Source organism: Tyto alba, unplaced genomic scaffold (genome assembly GCF_018691265.1).
Source record: "Tyto alba isolate M040663 unplaced genomic scaffold, T.alba_DEE_v4.0 Super-Scaffold_29, whole genome shotgun sequence".
Taxonomy (NCBI): Eukaryota; Metazoa; Chordata; class Aves; order Strigiformes; family Tytonidae; genus Tyto; species Tyto alba.
This window is the reverse complement of record NW_024881303.1, coordinates 7,975,531-7,991,248: the sequence shown is the minus strand read 5'-3', so window position 1 is coordinate 7,991,248 and position 15,718 is coordinate 7,975,531. Positions and strand designations below refer to the sequence as shown.

The window sequence follows — 15,718 nt, the reverse complement described above, 5'->3', positions numbered from 1 at the left end:
GTCCCGCCTCCCGCCGTGCCCCTTCGGCTGGCCCTGGGGGGGAAGGAGGGGCGGGGGTTTGGGTGGGAAAGGGGCGGCAGCCGCGGGGAGCTCGAGGCCGCCGGTGTTCCCCGCAAGAAGCCCCCCTCGGCGAGGCGGCCCTTTCTTCCCGCCTGAGGGAGCGCGGCCGCCGTCCCCTCCGAGCCCCGCGTGCGCGGCCACACGTAGGCGGGCGGGGAGGGGGCCGCGGCTGCCGAGCCGCACGTAGCGGGGGGGGGGGGGGGGTGGGCGCGGCCTCGGCGGCGGGGACCGGCCCGTAGGGGCGAGCGGCTGCCGAGGCGGCTGGGGAAGAGCAGCGCTGGCGACGGAGAAAGCCCCGCGCCCTCAGTGAGTACGGACCTGCGGTACCGGGGCAGGCGGGCGAGCAGCGGCGAGGCCTTGTCGGGCGGGCGGCGGTTTGGTGCCGCCTTCTCCCGGGAAGCCCCGCAGCAGTTCCCCAGGGGATTTAGGGACGGGGCTTCGGGGGGCGTCGTTGCCGCGACCAGCCCCCGCGGGAGCGGGGGGAATCGCCTCTGCGGGCGGGGCTGGAGCGGAGCCGGGCTGGGGGCAGGTGGGAGCGGGGCTGGGCGGCAGCAGCGCCCGCGCTGGCCCCCGGGGCTGGCAGGAGAGCGCCCGAATTCCTCGGCATCCGAGGGATGAGAGGGGGGGGGAGCTGTGAATTCGGCTTGGGGGGGGGAGATTGCCCCTGCGCTGGAGCAACCTTGACAGGTAAAAAACGGCAGGGAGAAAAAGCATAGCGCATACGCATGGGGTGGTGCGTTGGGTGCTGCCTTTAGGATATTGAAACCTGCAGGAGTTTTGCACTGTGACCGGGTTAAACATTCACATTCCGCTTTCTCAAATAATCACGCGCTACAAGATGGATTTTAAATTCTGGCTCCCGTACCGTGATGTTCTCCAATTCACCATTAGCATCAACTAATCGATCAAAAGTTCACTCCTTAAAGCTAGGCGCTTCAAGCTATCAGCTCCTACAATGGCACCAGCTTCCACAATGCTTCAGGCACAAAAGCATCTTTCCATATTTATTATATTTCCCCAAAAGGTTGCTGGAATCCAACCTTTAGCAGCCTTTATAGATGAGTAGGAAATGAACGGCCATCAGCCAAACAGCTGTTGTCTTTAACCACCACTGACCACCGCCGTCGTTGGTTATAGGAACAGGACCATTAGCAGAGCTGTTGCATATGAACTGGACAGGTTTTAGCAGCTGCAGGGGGAGAGCTGCACCTGCTGGGGTTTGGTTTGGCCTTTTTTTTTTTTCCTGTAAAGACAGGACATTTTTATTTATCATATGGATTCCTGTTTAGAGACATAGGGCAGTGACTGTGTTCATCCTGTACGTGACCCTGTCTTCAACAGATTGTACTGATTTTGAAAGAGAATGCCAGTGCTCTTGGGAAACGGTTATAAAGTACATCCCCCTCCCCGCCAATGGACTTAAGGATTCAAAGGACGAGCAAGTTCATCATTACTTACAGGTCAAGCCAAGCCCTACTTGGTTACAGGAGTTCTCCCTTAATTTAAAAGGAGTGGAGGAGCTTGGCTCTGGAGTGATGCCGAGTTTGTAAAGCCTGAGTGTCTTTCTTCTGATTTGGGGATTTTAGGCATGCAGTGAGTGTTGAGATTTCTCAGAGATGATGTTTCAAGAACGCTAGATGGAAATTTTTTTTTTTTTTTTTGACAAGGCAGATGGAGCTGCATGTCATGATACTTACATTATGTAAGATGACGTAAGATGTGGTGAGGATGAGGCTGATGTGCCCATATGTTAACCTGTGCTAAGTCTTTCCTTGCAGAAAGTTTGGCTACAGTGTAAAGAATGAAAATGCAGAGGAATAAAAACAAAAAAGCAAGAGGGTCTCTTTTGTAAAATTCCCCTTCTGGGGTGTATACAATTAAATACAGTGTCAAATTTTAGGCTAATTAATACTCTACTCTTCTTGATAAATTGTGTGTTTTCGTCTAGTGTTCTGTCAGATTTTTCACTAGTATATTTGAATGCCTTCCAAAGTAAAAACAAAAAAGGTAATTGGACGATGTAAAGAATATGCTGGTTATATGCTGGTTACTGTATCTTCTTTGTATTCTTATTTAACTCCTAAACAAAAAGATGAAGTCTTGTTTGCCCTATTAATTCCTAACTTGTAAGTTGAAAGTTAAAAAGCCATTTATCCTGCATAAATAACCAGTTGCACATGGCACAACTTTTTTTTTTTTAATAGCTTGCATTATTGTATTAGAACACATTTTCAAATTGAAAACATGAAAATAAATCATGTTTTAATGGATTTTCATTAAAATAAATAATGGATATGTTTTATTAAATACCACATCCAAACTTCTGTACGTAAAAACCTATCACTAATGCCAAATAACAGGATCATACTCTACTGCGACAGCACTTGCACATGCCTTCTGCTTTCAGACTTCCCAACCAACCAAAAACATTGCAAAAGACTTTTAATCTGTGCAATAGGAAGTGGTATTGATTCAACAAGACAGCAAGTCACAAGTTCTTGTCAAGTTATTTGCATGTACTGAGAGCAACTGAAATCACCTGGAGATGTCATCTTGGATCCAAACTAGTTTCTGTTTTCTTACAAAGGGCATTCTTCTTGTGATTACTCAGAGTTTTCATAAATGTTCTGGCTCCCTGTCTGTTGCTCTCTTCTCAGTTTAGCTCTCCGCAGGAAAACCTACACCATCTCTAATATCTGTCTTGTTAAATTGTATGCTTAACCTCTTTTGTTCATGCATGTAGTCTACTTAAGGCAGGGGAGATAACTATCATGTCTAAGGTGAACAGGCTTCAGCTGTAAAAATGCAAGACAGAATTTATACATACTTTTGAAAAATAGAACACACCCATGCTTGGTGACGAAGTTTCTGACTTCAGTAGTAGGCAAGTTAGACCTCAAACACGTAGGGCATTTTAGTTATGCTGCATCACGGTTATTTAGTTCACTAAAAAGTGCTTTTACCTCCTGCCATCTCCATCTTTCAGAACACTTTCTTCCCTGTGAGAATGGTGAGGCGCTGGCCCCGGGTGCCCAGAGCAGCTGTGGCTGCCCCCTCCCTGGAAGGGTTCAAGGCCAGGTTGGACGGGGCTGGGAGCCCCCTGGGCTGGGGGAAGGGGGACCTGCCCAGGGCAGGGGGTGGGACTAGATGGTTTTTAAGGTCCCTTCCAACCCCAACCATTCTATGAACAGGGATAACAGATGAAGAGAAAGATCACAGATGACACAAATTAGAAACAAACCCTCTCTTTTATTGAATTTTATACTGTTACACAATCAAAAAGAAATACAGTCACAAGTATGTCAAAATGTTTCAAGAGAAATATCAATTGCAATACGTTGTACTTGGTTCCAAAAAAAGAATTCCATTAAAATATACCACTTCTTAATGAGAGAATACTGCTATTATTCACAAAATCTACCATACTGTATAAATCCAGTAGCAAACTCTTTAACTTTTTGGTAACTTGGCAAGACTTCCTCAAGGTAAACAGGGAAGCAGAAGGAAAATGACAACACATTTCTAGAATTTAGATTAAAAAAATAAATCACAGTTCTCCAAAATTAATTCCAGAGAGTCAAGTGCCTAATTGCTAATGGTATTTTTAATGAAAGCTGGGTACCCAACTCAAACGGTCTTCCTACAAAGTAGTCCTGGCCTCTGAAATGTTGACTTTCATGCTGGACAATTATGGTTTGAATAATGTGCCTAAGTGCAGTGACATTTGTGTGAGATGTGTGCTCTGTTCAGTAGCAGCTAGTCAGCGGGGATGAGGACAGACGTTTGACCTTGGGCTTGTCCAGCCTGGGCAGCAGTGGCAGGGTACTCACAGCTCCCAGCTTCCACAGCACTGCTTGTCAAAGGAAACGGTTTATTCAGCAGGTTCGCAGGGGAGAAAGCTTGCCAGCAGATACAGGTGAAACAGCCCACCTTCCTACCTTGACACAGCTAAACAACAGTAGCTAATTGAACAGCTTTTTAAAGAAAGAAAAATTACTACTAAATATGCATTAGTTTAACCTGTAATCATTGGACATTTTTGATCCTACAGTTGTATTTCACTGGAAGCAGAGCCAATTAATTCATCCAAAATAAGCTCTGACCCTTTAGCTTGTCACTAGTGTTATGTTTAAAGATTCAATTGTTCTTTCTGACCTTAATCTGTACTCAGTAATTGCTCAGGAAAGGAAACTTAGAAGCAATTTACTACTGTTTCACCCCAAGGTTTTCAAAGGTCAAAATAGTTCAAGCCTATCTCACTAGACGGGAGCAATGTATGGCAGAAAGGCGTACTTTGGATCCAGGACACCTTAATTTACTCAGGATATTACATCTGAGATCAAGTTAGTGGACAGCAGGCTTAAGTGACTTCTTGGGATCTACAGCTGTAGTTACTTAAAACTACTTTTAGGTAAAGGAATGAATGATGTCATCATAAATACTAGTTTAAAAATTCCTTTACCTTTTAACAAAACCATTATTGCTGTTGATAAAAACATCAATTAGAATCCATATGTAAAACTAGTAGTTGTGCTAATGCCATGAAGAGGGCATGGCTTGACTACTGCTGTAGTTACAATAACCTTCTGGAAGCTACCTCTGTTATTCTCAATTTATCATCTCCACACGATCTAGCATGGTTCAGATACAGAAGGAAACACTATCTAGTTTCTTCTTTACTACTGGCACAGAATAAGTGCTCTAGTGTAGTAGCTCAACATTTTAAAAGGTAGCAAGTCAGAAAATAAATTATTCAAAATCACTAAGAAAATGTTTAGGAAGTAATGTATTCTAGAATCTTGTCCTCCAAAGTAGGTTTAGAATCAGGCTGTATATTCCTAGGGTTTTGGTTTTTTTTTTTTTAAAAAAAAAGTAAAACAAAAAAAAAAAAAAAGGCACCTAAAAGGCCTAACTGTAGATTTTGCAAACTCACACCTGCATTTAGCAAAGCTCTAAAGGCCAGAGCAACTACTGTTAGTTTCCCATGCTTTGTTCAGTGTCTCTAGGAGGCTTGGTGGTTGGGGTTTTGGTTTGGGTTTTTTTCTCCCCTAGAGTAAATCAATACAGCTACTGCAGTTCATTCCATTAATTGCTTGTTTCAGTCACTTTTACCAGGACAGCAAACAAAATGCTATGCCTTGTTATTATGTATAATCAAGAACAACAGCTGGGAAGATTCTTAGATGAAACATAGCTCATTTAAATCCACAGCTGCTGTCATTAAGACCAGAGATGATTCCAGCAGGCTCATAACCAGAAATGATGTGGGTCACTTAAATTTTCCTCCTCTTTTTAATATAGATTTTTCTCTATGAAAATTTACTGCCCTCTTAAAGTACACTGAAGAGGAACTGGCAGATCCAAATAGGTCAGGCTCCTCCAAAATAAGGTCAAGAGAATAGCAGAACAACATCAAACAAGATGGTATGAAGATAAAACGGGATGACCTGCCAGGCCAGCTCAGAGCTTGCCTGGGCAGTGAGAAAAGCAGAACACCTTCACAAGTCTGCAAGACTCTCCTCACTATCTCAGCAAAGTATCAGGTCAATCCATGCAGAGCTAAGCTTAAGGGATACCCCTAACAGCTGGTGCTTTGCTTAAGCCTTTAGCAACTTCACTATTAAACCTTCTAACTGCTGACAGAGAGAGATGCCATGGAAAGAATGCCATCCACGAGACCTCACACAGCAGGCATTCAGTAGCTCTGCTGCTTTTATCCAGAGAACTTTATAAACTCTGCACACGTAAAGGCTGCACTAAAAATCTTTAATAGTAACAGGTGTATATGGTCAAAATGTTCTCTGCATGAGCTTCAACTCTAGCTTAATACACCTACACAGGCTCCTCTCTTCGTGCAACTTCTACTCAAACTTTAAGAAGTATGCAACTGCTTTCTGTTACCAGTGCCTTTTTTTTTTTTTTTTTTCAGATGATAGCCAATAGTCTCCATTTAGTTTAATACAGTTGTGTCAGTTTGAAAAGTGCTCATTTCAGTGAAACAGTAATTTTGGAAAACACATTAAGCTTATGTACCATTATACTGATTTCAAAACGCTCAAGTCTAATGAAAATGAAGTCTCCAAAATAAAACCAGAATAAATCTTCTGACACTCCACAGTTAACTTCTTACATGGAGATAGGTTTTTTAAAAATAGTTTGAAGAATGCACAGAATATTTTGCCCATATTTACACATTACAAGGTTATATCAGTAGCATTTTGTTTTATGACAGCAAAATGAGAAGAGTCACGTAGTCAAAGTTACTGAGTCAACAGCACAAGGATGTAGAACAAGCTTTATCATCAAGTACCAGGTTAATTTTTTAATCATGCAGTTTTGTGATTAAAAATCCATCTTTAATTGATCACTCCTATGAATTTTACTTTTTCCTGCTTTCCAGTGTTACCTTGATAAAGCTTCCAGAGACAAACCTTTAAGCTGTTCATAAGGAAGAATCTTCCCACTCTGAAGTAACACAAATGTGCTGTCTTCTCACTTTCAAGTTTGCTAACTGGTGTGACAACAGATTCAAAAGTTTAACATCTTTGGCGAGCAGTAGTACAACACTGTCTAGGAGACTTCAGTACTGAATAGGCTCAAATAATTAATGCAGAGATGTTACAATCAAAATAAAGAAGCAGTGATTTCCAATCAACTCTAAGTTAAAAAGGGAACACGGATGAACAATAACCACTAACAAAAATATAAATTATCTCATTTCTCTCAGATAACACACTCCCCAGGGGGGCCTGGTCCACATATAGTTTATTGATGTAAGAAAACAATACAGTTAGTGTTAGATCCAACCACAAAGAGCAAAAGAATGAGTGAATGAAGGTTTTGTACAGTACATATAGGAAAATAAGATGTTTGTGACAACTATATATTTCTAAATAAAAAGGCTTCTAAATATATTCAAGTTACTGAAATCTACATGAAAACATATGGATGTTAATAGCAACAAGGTGCATAAAACCAAAACATCAAAATATTGAGCAACTCAATGATGTACTAGATAAAACTTTGCTAACAATGCAAGATGTTTTACAATCTGCTTGAAATATCACCTATACCACACAGGGTAAGCTGAACATTTAGATTTAAGATCATACACAATATTAGCATTAACTTCAACAACTACAGGCAGGGATTTTTTTTTTTTTTTTAAGCTGGCAAAGTGACTACTTTAAGAACATCAATCTCTCTCTAAATTGAGAACTTATCCAAATGAAATGCTGCTAGCCCTTTCCAGATAAAGCCTTTCCTTTGACTAACCACACTCATTTAAGTCAAAAGCATAAGACAGCATTTAAGAACGATTTATATTACAACGTGACTAAAATAATGACATGATCCAGGTTTAAACATGATTTAATAGGCGAACAAAAGAAGATTCTTCTTAAAAACTAGTTTTTATAAATGCAGAATATATTGCATGAGGAACTGCTGGTATTTTTTAAGAAAATATATTGTGCGATTGTGGCTACAATGCACTGCTGCAAAGCATTGTTGTTCTTACAAAAGCTATTAAAATAAAAAACTTATTTGAACATAAAGAGTAAGAGAGCACAAGTCTTCCACCTACCTATGAAGAGCAGGATGAAAGTATTCCCAGTTTTTCCTGTGTTGGCATTTTACTAATGGTAAGTTTTGGTGACTAACTCCCCAGCCAAAAAATAAATATTTTTTTAAAATCAGGTGCATATTTCAAAGCTGCTACTGCAAGTGTGTTTTAAATGTAATGGACTTAAAAGTGTATGTACCAAAGAATTATAAAAATGCACTGTAGTTTGAGTTATTGTTACATAAAGAACATATTAAAAAGACTGTCAAAATAAGTAGAAAGGGGATCAAAACTGAACTAACTGAATTAGTGCAGTACTGTAGCCAGGCTTCTAAAATCAGATATAGAAAATATAAATAGACTGCTTTAGGTGATGATTCACCAGTGTCCAAAAAAGGAACAAGTATTGTGAAAGCTCAGTTAACTTGATCCAGAGCTCTGAGCAATTCTTCACCCTGTAGCAGGTTTCTGTTGCCTTGTATGGGAGCGTTTACTTCGCAATCGTAACTCGTGAGTTGGGGTAGTCCACTTTCATCCATCGACTGCCCTAGAAGTTTACTTGCTATGTCTAAAGAAGGAGGGGAAGGAGAAAAAGTGTACTTTATTCACCATGCTTAACCTTTCATCCAAAATTGTTCATAAAGGAGGTAAGTTTGGCTCTGTTTTTGTCACTCAGTTCCCTTTCACGCAGTCCCCCTCCACATATTAAAAGATACTAACCAGTTGATAGAAGAATGATTGTCTTCTGCTCTACTCCATTATGACCATTTGTTTTGCATCCCTTTACACGCTTCCAAGCAAGTGATGTATTTCCTCCACGGTCACCTGTCTGCTGGAATAAAGACCCCTAGAAAGACAGAAAATAAATCTTCTTTATTGAATACCGTATCTTTCTAGCCCTCCTCATCCCTCTTCCAAACCAACAGTTCCTGTCACTAATCACTAATGTAGGCGTTGTTATAATTTAAAGTGGACTTCATTCAGATCTTGTGGAGAAATATATTTCCAAGTACACTGGCCTTGAAAATTATTTTAAAAAAAAATTGAATCAGATTTCAAGACCTTCCCTTACAGAAAACAATTACTAAATCCTGGTTATCATCAGTTACCATGCTCAAGGTTAGCATGTACGTGTACACATACACACCCATTTAATTACCACTGCTCTTGGGTGAGTAAGCATCAGGTTTTCACTGAAGTCTCTAATGGTTTTCTGCATTGGAATTAATAGTGTAGACAGGAGACCCAGGAACCTCAGGAGGTTGATTCTATCTAAATTTAAGATGTAAATTCTGCTGGCATTCCAGTTATTGCCACCAAGCCATCTGACCCAAGTCTTGCAGGGAATGCAGTCCTAAGCCATTCTATTGCAGATACGGCTCCTAAGCATATTGTTTTGACAGCAGCATAGAAGATATGGAGATTAGAAAGCTCCTAAGGGCTCCATATAATTAGGATAAGTAAGAAGAAGCTGCCACTGAAACAGATGGGATGGAAGGAAGAAACACCATCTTAGTATCAAGTTTGCTAGCAAATACAGTTAAATCTGCAAAGTTTTGTCTTGTTAGTAGTACTGACTGCTGCAAAAAGGGGAAAAGGTATTTCAGAACACTGACGTTACCCTGAGCACTGAAAATAGTAAAGAACATACATTTTCAGGTTATAGAACATCCATGCAAGTCAAAAGGACAGTTGCGTAACAGAAGTTATAGTTAAAACAACCCAAATTTAGAAGCTGCATTTCATAGTAAGGTCAATCACCTACATTGTTGCTAGGTTGGTTTTGGTTTGGTTGGTGTTTTGGGGGTTTGTTGGTTTAGGGTTTTGTTGTTTTGTTTTTCTTTTTTTTTATTTTTTCCTGTTACTGTGAATGCAATACAGACCTTCATATTAAGAAAGACATGGCTCCTATCTTTTTCAATGTAATGATTTGTGTCATTATTTCACAATCTTACTAAAACACATCTTGCCCTTGTCTCATCCTCTTATTTCCTAGAAAACTAAAGCAGTACTTTACTTTGGTTTTAACTTATTTTTACTCTTTGCAAAGTAAGTCCTGGTTCCTTACAGCTAAGCAGCTGTGGCAAGTTTTTGCACAATCTCAGAATACCATGTATTATAAACCTGGGTTTAACATCCTTTTTCTTCTGTGCATGTGCAAAGCCTAGTTCATCCTCTCAGAAATCCACTGTGGAGAAAGAAGCCAAACAACAAAAGCACTTGCTTGAAATAATGTCAGTAAGACCCAGCTACATTGAAAATTCAGCTTCTGACTGCAGAAACCGTCAAAATAACACTTTTGTCAGATACAGAAAAAAGAAAAAGGCTTAGCAAGGGATGAAGTTTAAACCTATAAGTATTAAAATGGCCTTATGTATAGAAGTCTGAACACGATGACAGCAGTTAATACAGAACTGCTTGTGTTCTGTGTATTTAATGACATCCCACACTACTTTGGGTATTTATCAGCAACACTATATGAACAGCTGTAGAACCATCCCATGAGAAAAAGGCATGGAAGGCAGTAAAATTTATTGCAGAGCTGTGAATTCTTACAGGGCTACTGAAAGCAACAGAGCAACATGCATGAAAGTGCAAAGCATTTAGCGAATGAAAACAATGGCATAAGTATGATTTTTTCTTTTTTTAAATAAAGTTTACTTGCCTCAGAAAAAAAATGGATATACACAAGCTCTCAGCTCTTCTAGAGGAGAGCAATGATAAAGACAAATTACAGTGATTTGTCTCATGCCCAAATCAGAATGCAAATACAGGAATAGTTCACAGTTCAGAGGAAAAATAATCCTGAACTGTAAGACATGATAGATGACTATACCTAGGAGATGGACCACTAGAGAAACAAAAGAACCTTAAAGGCTACATTGCAGTAGAGGAACTAAGAACTAACCGTGCAAAACTTTCAAGAGAAGTGGGAATCTGCAATGAAGGCAAGAAGAGAGAGAACAGTATGTAACGGCAAAGCTCAAGATTTCCAACTACTAAGAACTGACAGTAAGAGACAAAGATTATGGAGCCAAAGTACCCGTGTAGAAAGTAACAATCTGGATAGCCCAAATTAAGTGACAGAAGTTTAAGAATACCTAAAAAGTTTCTTTTGAATAGGTAGGACAGATAACAACACACTCAGATCACACACACTAATACTAGAGAGAGTGTGCATGAAATTAAAGTGGTAGTAATATACATATCTGAGGTTATATGAATTTTATTCCCTTATGGTTCAGATGGTCTTATCTGATCAAATAGAAGAATCTCAGACTCAATTTAAAAAATGAAAGCATAGATAGCAGCATAAGAACACTGTGTCCAGTATTGACAAATATGAAAACTGAGTTTGAAATCAAAAGTAAAATAAATATGGCAATTACAGATTTAAATGTGGTGTGTCTTACACGTGTGCATATTTACTGAAGAACATATATGTTCACAAAAGAGTATCTTCTACCTAATCAAGAAATGTGCTTGGGTACAGAAGGCACTCTTGAAACAACCAACAGTAAAAGAACTAAAATAGGAGTATCTGAATATATGTGGGAATTTCACGATAGAACAATTATCTCCGACCCTAAGATTCCACTGCATACCAACAGCTAACCTCAGGAGTCTGCACTGATGCCTCATTTCAGAAATTGCAAGGTTAAAAGTGAATATTTGAAAACGGTAAAACAAAACTCACAATTCCAACTGCCTGAAAAAGTGAACCATCATGTTCCATTTTTCGTTTTCTCTGAGCATTATGCAAAGCTAGCATCTTTGGATTTAGTTCTTCATCCATTGCAGTAGATCTAAGAAAAATTGATTCAGGCTGTTAAGACGTTTCCAGCTATCCTTAAGCCATTCTTCTTTTGTGGACACTTATATACAATATCACAGTACTGAGTTTATGAACTATACTACTTTTCTTTCATAATTGACTTATTTCAACAATCATGGTCTATGAGCATAGCAAATGTTAGCTTTTAATCTTGCTGTGAAGCTCAGAATGAGTTAAAAATTTTAAAGTCTTTGGAGAAAAAAAAAAAAAAGCATAAAAGTTCAGCAATTCACTTTCAACAGAAAGAAGGTAGGGAAGGGTGAGGAAAAGTCTATTCTGAGTATTTCTACGTATATATAATCTTCTACGTACCAAAAGTCTGATGTTTGATTTTGTAGAGTTTTTTATCATGTTAAACATCTATTACATATGCCACAGTCCATTATTATGAAATACGGCTCATTCTAAAAGCAATAAATGTAGCACCAAGACTGCGTAGTCGCCTCTTACCTCGTAAGAAAGTGGACAAGAAAAGCACCAGAAATATTGTGTGGGTACTTGTAAATTGCCTACTGCATTCTTTTTAAAAAGCTACATGTCAGATACAAGAGTGGAACAAAATTACGAACATGGTTTGCATGTTGTAGCTGCCTATGACATAAGATGTTTATGTAAAAGCTACTGCAAAATTAATTTTAGGGAAGCTTGCTATAAAAAAGCGACCTTGTTTGAAATGTCCAAATTTAAGTGTATCAATTTCTACTTTGAAGTAGAATGCCGAAGACAACGTACAATAGTGGACAGTGTTTAAAAGTATATTTTATCTTATTTCTTTAACAGATACTAGGGCTTAAGCTTCACTTTTAAAAATACCTTTTATTCAGAGTGACTGTTAGCAAACTGGGCGCTCCTGGACAAGATTTTTCCGTCTGATCCAATGTTCCTTTTCCTGCTCTGACCGGAGACGCAGTTCGACTCCTGTTCCCGCCGTAAGGGGATGCTGGGGCACTACTCGTTTCATTCATTATGTGGACAGGAGATGAAGGAACAATTAGCGTCTTCACATCATCCACATGTTCTGTCACTGGTTTTATTTCATCAGCAGTACTTGACGGTGTCTGAGTCTGCTGAAATATGGTAATGGTGGCTGCGTTTTGAGAGCCAGAAGAACTGCTTTCCAGAGGAGATAGCTGATCAAAGGATCGCAACTGGAAATCATCATCCATTGGGATGTAAGGAGCCAACATCTCCAGATCTAAATCAGTTTCCTGGAAGAGATGAGAGGCAAAAAATTGTAATATGTAAGAACATCTCAGCTACAATTTCATGGCTTCATTAAGGCTGTTCTTTTTACCAAATCCTTACAATGTTTTTTTTGCAATTTATTGTAATGAAAATGTTACATAAGAGGAAGTTCCTGAAGACATTCTAAGAAAGAGAAGCGCATTGAAAATAAGTATTAAGATGATACAGAATTTTAAGTTAATATACATTACCTGAGTGGAGAATGGATTTTTTGCTTCTGTATCTATTGCAAAGAGTTTCTCCACTAATTCCAGTTTGAATTCATTAGCCATATCATTATCCACATCAAAGCAGTAGTCATTGGGACTACTGGGCTGTGAAAACATTTTGAGCACAGTTTTAACTTTCTGTCAGTACATCATTTGTATTGTATCTACAGATTCTCTGAAAAATGTTCTAATGTAAAAACTAATTCCAAACTATAGTCGCACAACATTATAATGGGAAAACACATTTACCAGCATAGATTCAGATCTACCCCACTTGGGAAGCACATGATTAGTTGGAATCTGGAAGTAGCCTCTACAGTAATTTATTGGAACTATTTGCTGTTTAGAGAAGCTGTTAGAGAAGCTGTCTTTCTAGAAAAGAATGGTTCAGAGACCAGTCCCAAGCTCTTCATATTTCTATTGAGTGGTATTGCATGCATTTGCAAGACTCACTTTAATGAAAATATGTATGAAAATTTGTGTTTCTCCTCAGGATCATAGGAGGAGCTTAGGTCACAACACAGAAATAGTTTTCAATTCCTGTCTCTACTGCATCCTTAACTAGATTTCCCCACATGCCCCAACAGCACATACATTTTAATGACAGCATATCCAAATTGCATAACTAACCTCAGGTGAACTCTGGCTGGTACTTGCATCAGAAGGGCTGGTTGGTCGCTCCTGCACCTGAGGCATGGTAAAAGAAAGTTCGAGTGGCTCTGTGTTTGGCTCCAGCTTTGATACAACTTCTCTATTGAGTGCAGGATCAGCACTGCTACGAAGTGGCTTTGTAGTTTCAGAGGCAGGTAGTGGGGACATTGCCATATTTATATTCTGCAATTTCTCACTGGATGAGGGGAGCATTACATCGTTATACAAAGGAACTTCATCACATTGTTGTTCATCAGACTCTATAAAAATTAAAAGAAACCATCAACCTAAGTAACAATACTGTGCGTGTCTATGGACCTCATTAAATTTAAACAGCGGCTGAAATACCACTAGACAAGTGATAGTGGGATCTTATTTTTTGAAATTTATTGTAAAATACTAACTTTACTAACTAGCGTGCTCTCCAATTTAATCGCACACCCACCATTACTGCTGAAATCTAGAGAGATAATTGTGTCTCCAGCTGCTGGGGCCAGCACAGTTAAAGCATCTGGTTCCTGTTTAAGTTTTTCAAACAGGCTGTTGGTATCATCCAGGTCATCTTTGCTGAATATTTTGGTCATATCAGGAGACTCCACTGGTTTCAACATGCACTCAGTTTGTCCAAGGGAAAAAATCAAGTCTTTCTGAACAATTCCACTGTCAGACAGAGAGGAAGATAACTGTTAAAAGAACAGCTACAGGAATAAATTCAAGCTTAACAGTTTCGTAAGTTAAAAAAAAAAAAAAAAAACAAAAAAAAAAAACCAAAACAAAACACAAAGAACAAACAAACAAAAAACTCGAAACACTATACACACCACAAAATTACAAGGATAGGAGCTTTAAGGATTCTTTTCTTCTTACTCATTCTTTCCTCAAATGTAATAGGCAAAACAAGCACTAATTGTGGTGCCATCAAAAACAGTAACAAAAATAAACATGCTTTTCTGAAAACATTGAGAAAGTAAGGTAAACAAGAAAGTTGCTATTTCCTAAAACACGTTTGTTTTAAATTAATGTGCAATATGTTGATGGATTGATACTGGTACATTCACTAAAGTTTTGAAAAAAATAGTTTAGGACTATTATACAGTTGCAGAAAAACAGTTAACAAGTCTGCCTCCAGTTGAGGCTTTCAAGTGAAAGAAAAATTAAAAGGAAGAAAGCGATAAACGGGATTAAGACAGACACCATTACTGCTGCCCTGACTCCCTGACTAACAGTTATGAGTGACATTAACTGCGGACAGAGATTAGAGAGTTGTCTAGAATGCACACCAATTCTCAAATGCTTCCATTGCAATAGTACAGAAGAGGCTGGCCCGCTTTCACTTGTGGAGATCTTCCTACTGACATCACCAGATCAAACAAGTGTTTTGTTTTCAAATACTGCCAGTCCTAGGATTAGGAGTTGTATTCTAAGCAAAATTTCATTGGTGGGAAACAGTAACATCACAACATATTCAACAAGGGATCACAGTCTCAGCAAGCTGAAAAAAAGATGTAGTGCCATCAAAACCTGACTTTGTCTTCAATAAAAATGATGACAAAAGAACAGCAACGTCCACTCAACTTACCTCAACACATAGTTTACGCACACTATACACTGTGGCTGAGAATTCTTAGTGTTGTATATAACAGTTGCTTGAGTTTCAACCCAGACGTAGCCACCTTGTTTAGCAAGCATTCTGTACTGTCCTGTTGTCACCTGCCCTTTTGTGAACACTAAAAGCAGAAAGGATACCAGCTTTAATTACAGGCAGAAAAAACAGAAACCATTTAAGATAAGTATTCGCTATAGATTCCTATCTGTAATTAAAAGAAAGCCCTTGTTCTTCTGCTGCTTTCCCCTGGTGCTGTATCTCATCTCTTGTAGTTGGAGGGCTTTAAATACATCTTTTCACTTACTGTCGTGGTGTGTTTTGGTGAGATGATCAGAATCCAGTGCATGATAGTACTCATAGATTGAGCGACCCAGAAGTTCCTCTGGCTCATACCCCATCAACTCTGTAATTCTTTAAAACAAGGGAAAAAAATTGCTAAGTAAAAGCAGATGTGGACTAGCAGAAATACTAGAGCATTTGGATTCCTGCACATCTAGAAAAATCCTAAGAGTCACTTCCATACTCACTAGCAGCAATTTTGGTTTACT

General features: G+C 39.2%; 1 protein-coding gene and 1 long non-coding RNA gene across 5 annotated transcripts in view; one reads left to right on the top strand and one right to left on the bottom strand.

Annotated features, from left to right (window-relative positions):
- Positions 1 to 23: 23 nt before the first annotated feature.
- Positions 24 to 1,895, top strand: LOC122154008. Its single transcript, XR_006165880.1, has 2 exons — positions 24 to 366; positions 899 to 1,895. It is a non-coding gene; the product is annotated as an uncharacterized LOC122154008 (long non-coding RNA).
- Positions 1,896 to 5,075: 3,180 nt separating this feature from the next.
- Positions 5,076 to 15,718, bottom strand: part of HIF1A (hypoxia inducible factor 1 subunit alpha) — a 32,958-nt gene continuing 22,315 nt past the window's right edge. For 3 of the 4 annotated variants that reach the window (XM_042799038.1, XM_032996350.2, XM_032996348.2), the window contains exons 7-15: positions 15,475 to 15,581; positions 15,144 to 15,291; positions 14,010 to 14,224; positions 13,544 to 13,824; positions 12,896 to 13,018; positions 12,273 to 12,667; positions 11,322 to 11,430; positions 8,345 to 8,471; positions 5,076 to 8,192 (exon numbers count right to left, since the gene is read on the bottom strand). In XM_042799038.1, the coding sequence (XP_042654972.1) occupies positions 8,041 to 8,192; positions 8,345 to 8,471; positions 11,322 to 11,430; positions 12,273 to 12,667; positions 12,896 to 13,018; positions 13,544 to 13,824; positions 14,010 to 14,224; positions 15,144 to 15,291; positions 15,475 to 15,581 (1,657 nt within the window). In that variant the 3' untranslated portion in view covers positions 5,076 to 8,040. The remainder of the gene's footprint in view (positions 8,193 to 8,344; positions 8,472 to 11,321; positions 11,431 to 12,272; positions 12,668 to 12,895; positions 13,019 to 13,543; positions 13,825 to 14,009; positions 14,225 to 15,143; positions 15,292 to 15,474; positions 15,582 to 15,718) is intronic. The other variant, XR_006165879.1, reaches the window with a different exon arrangement.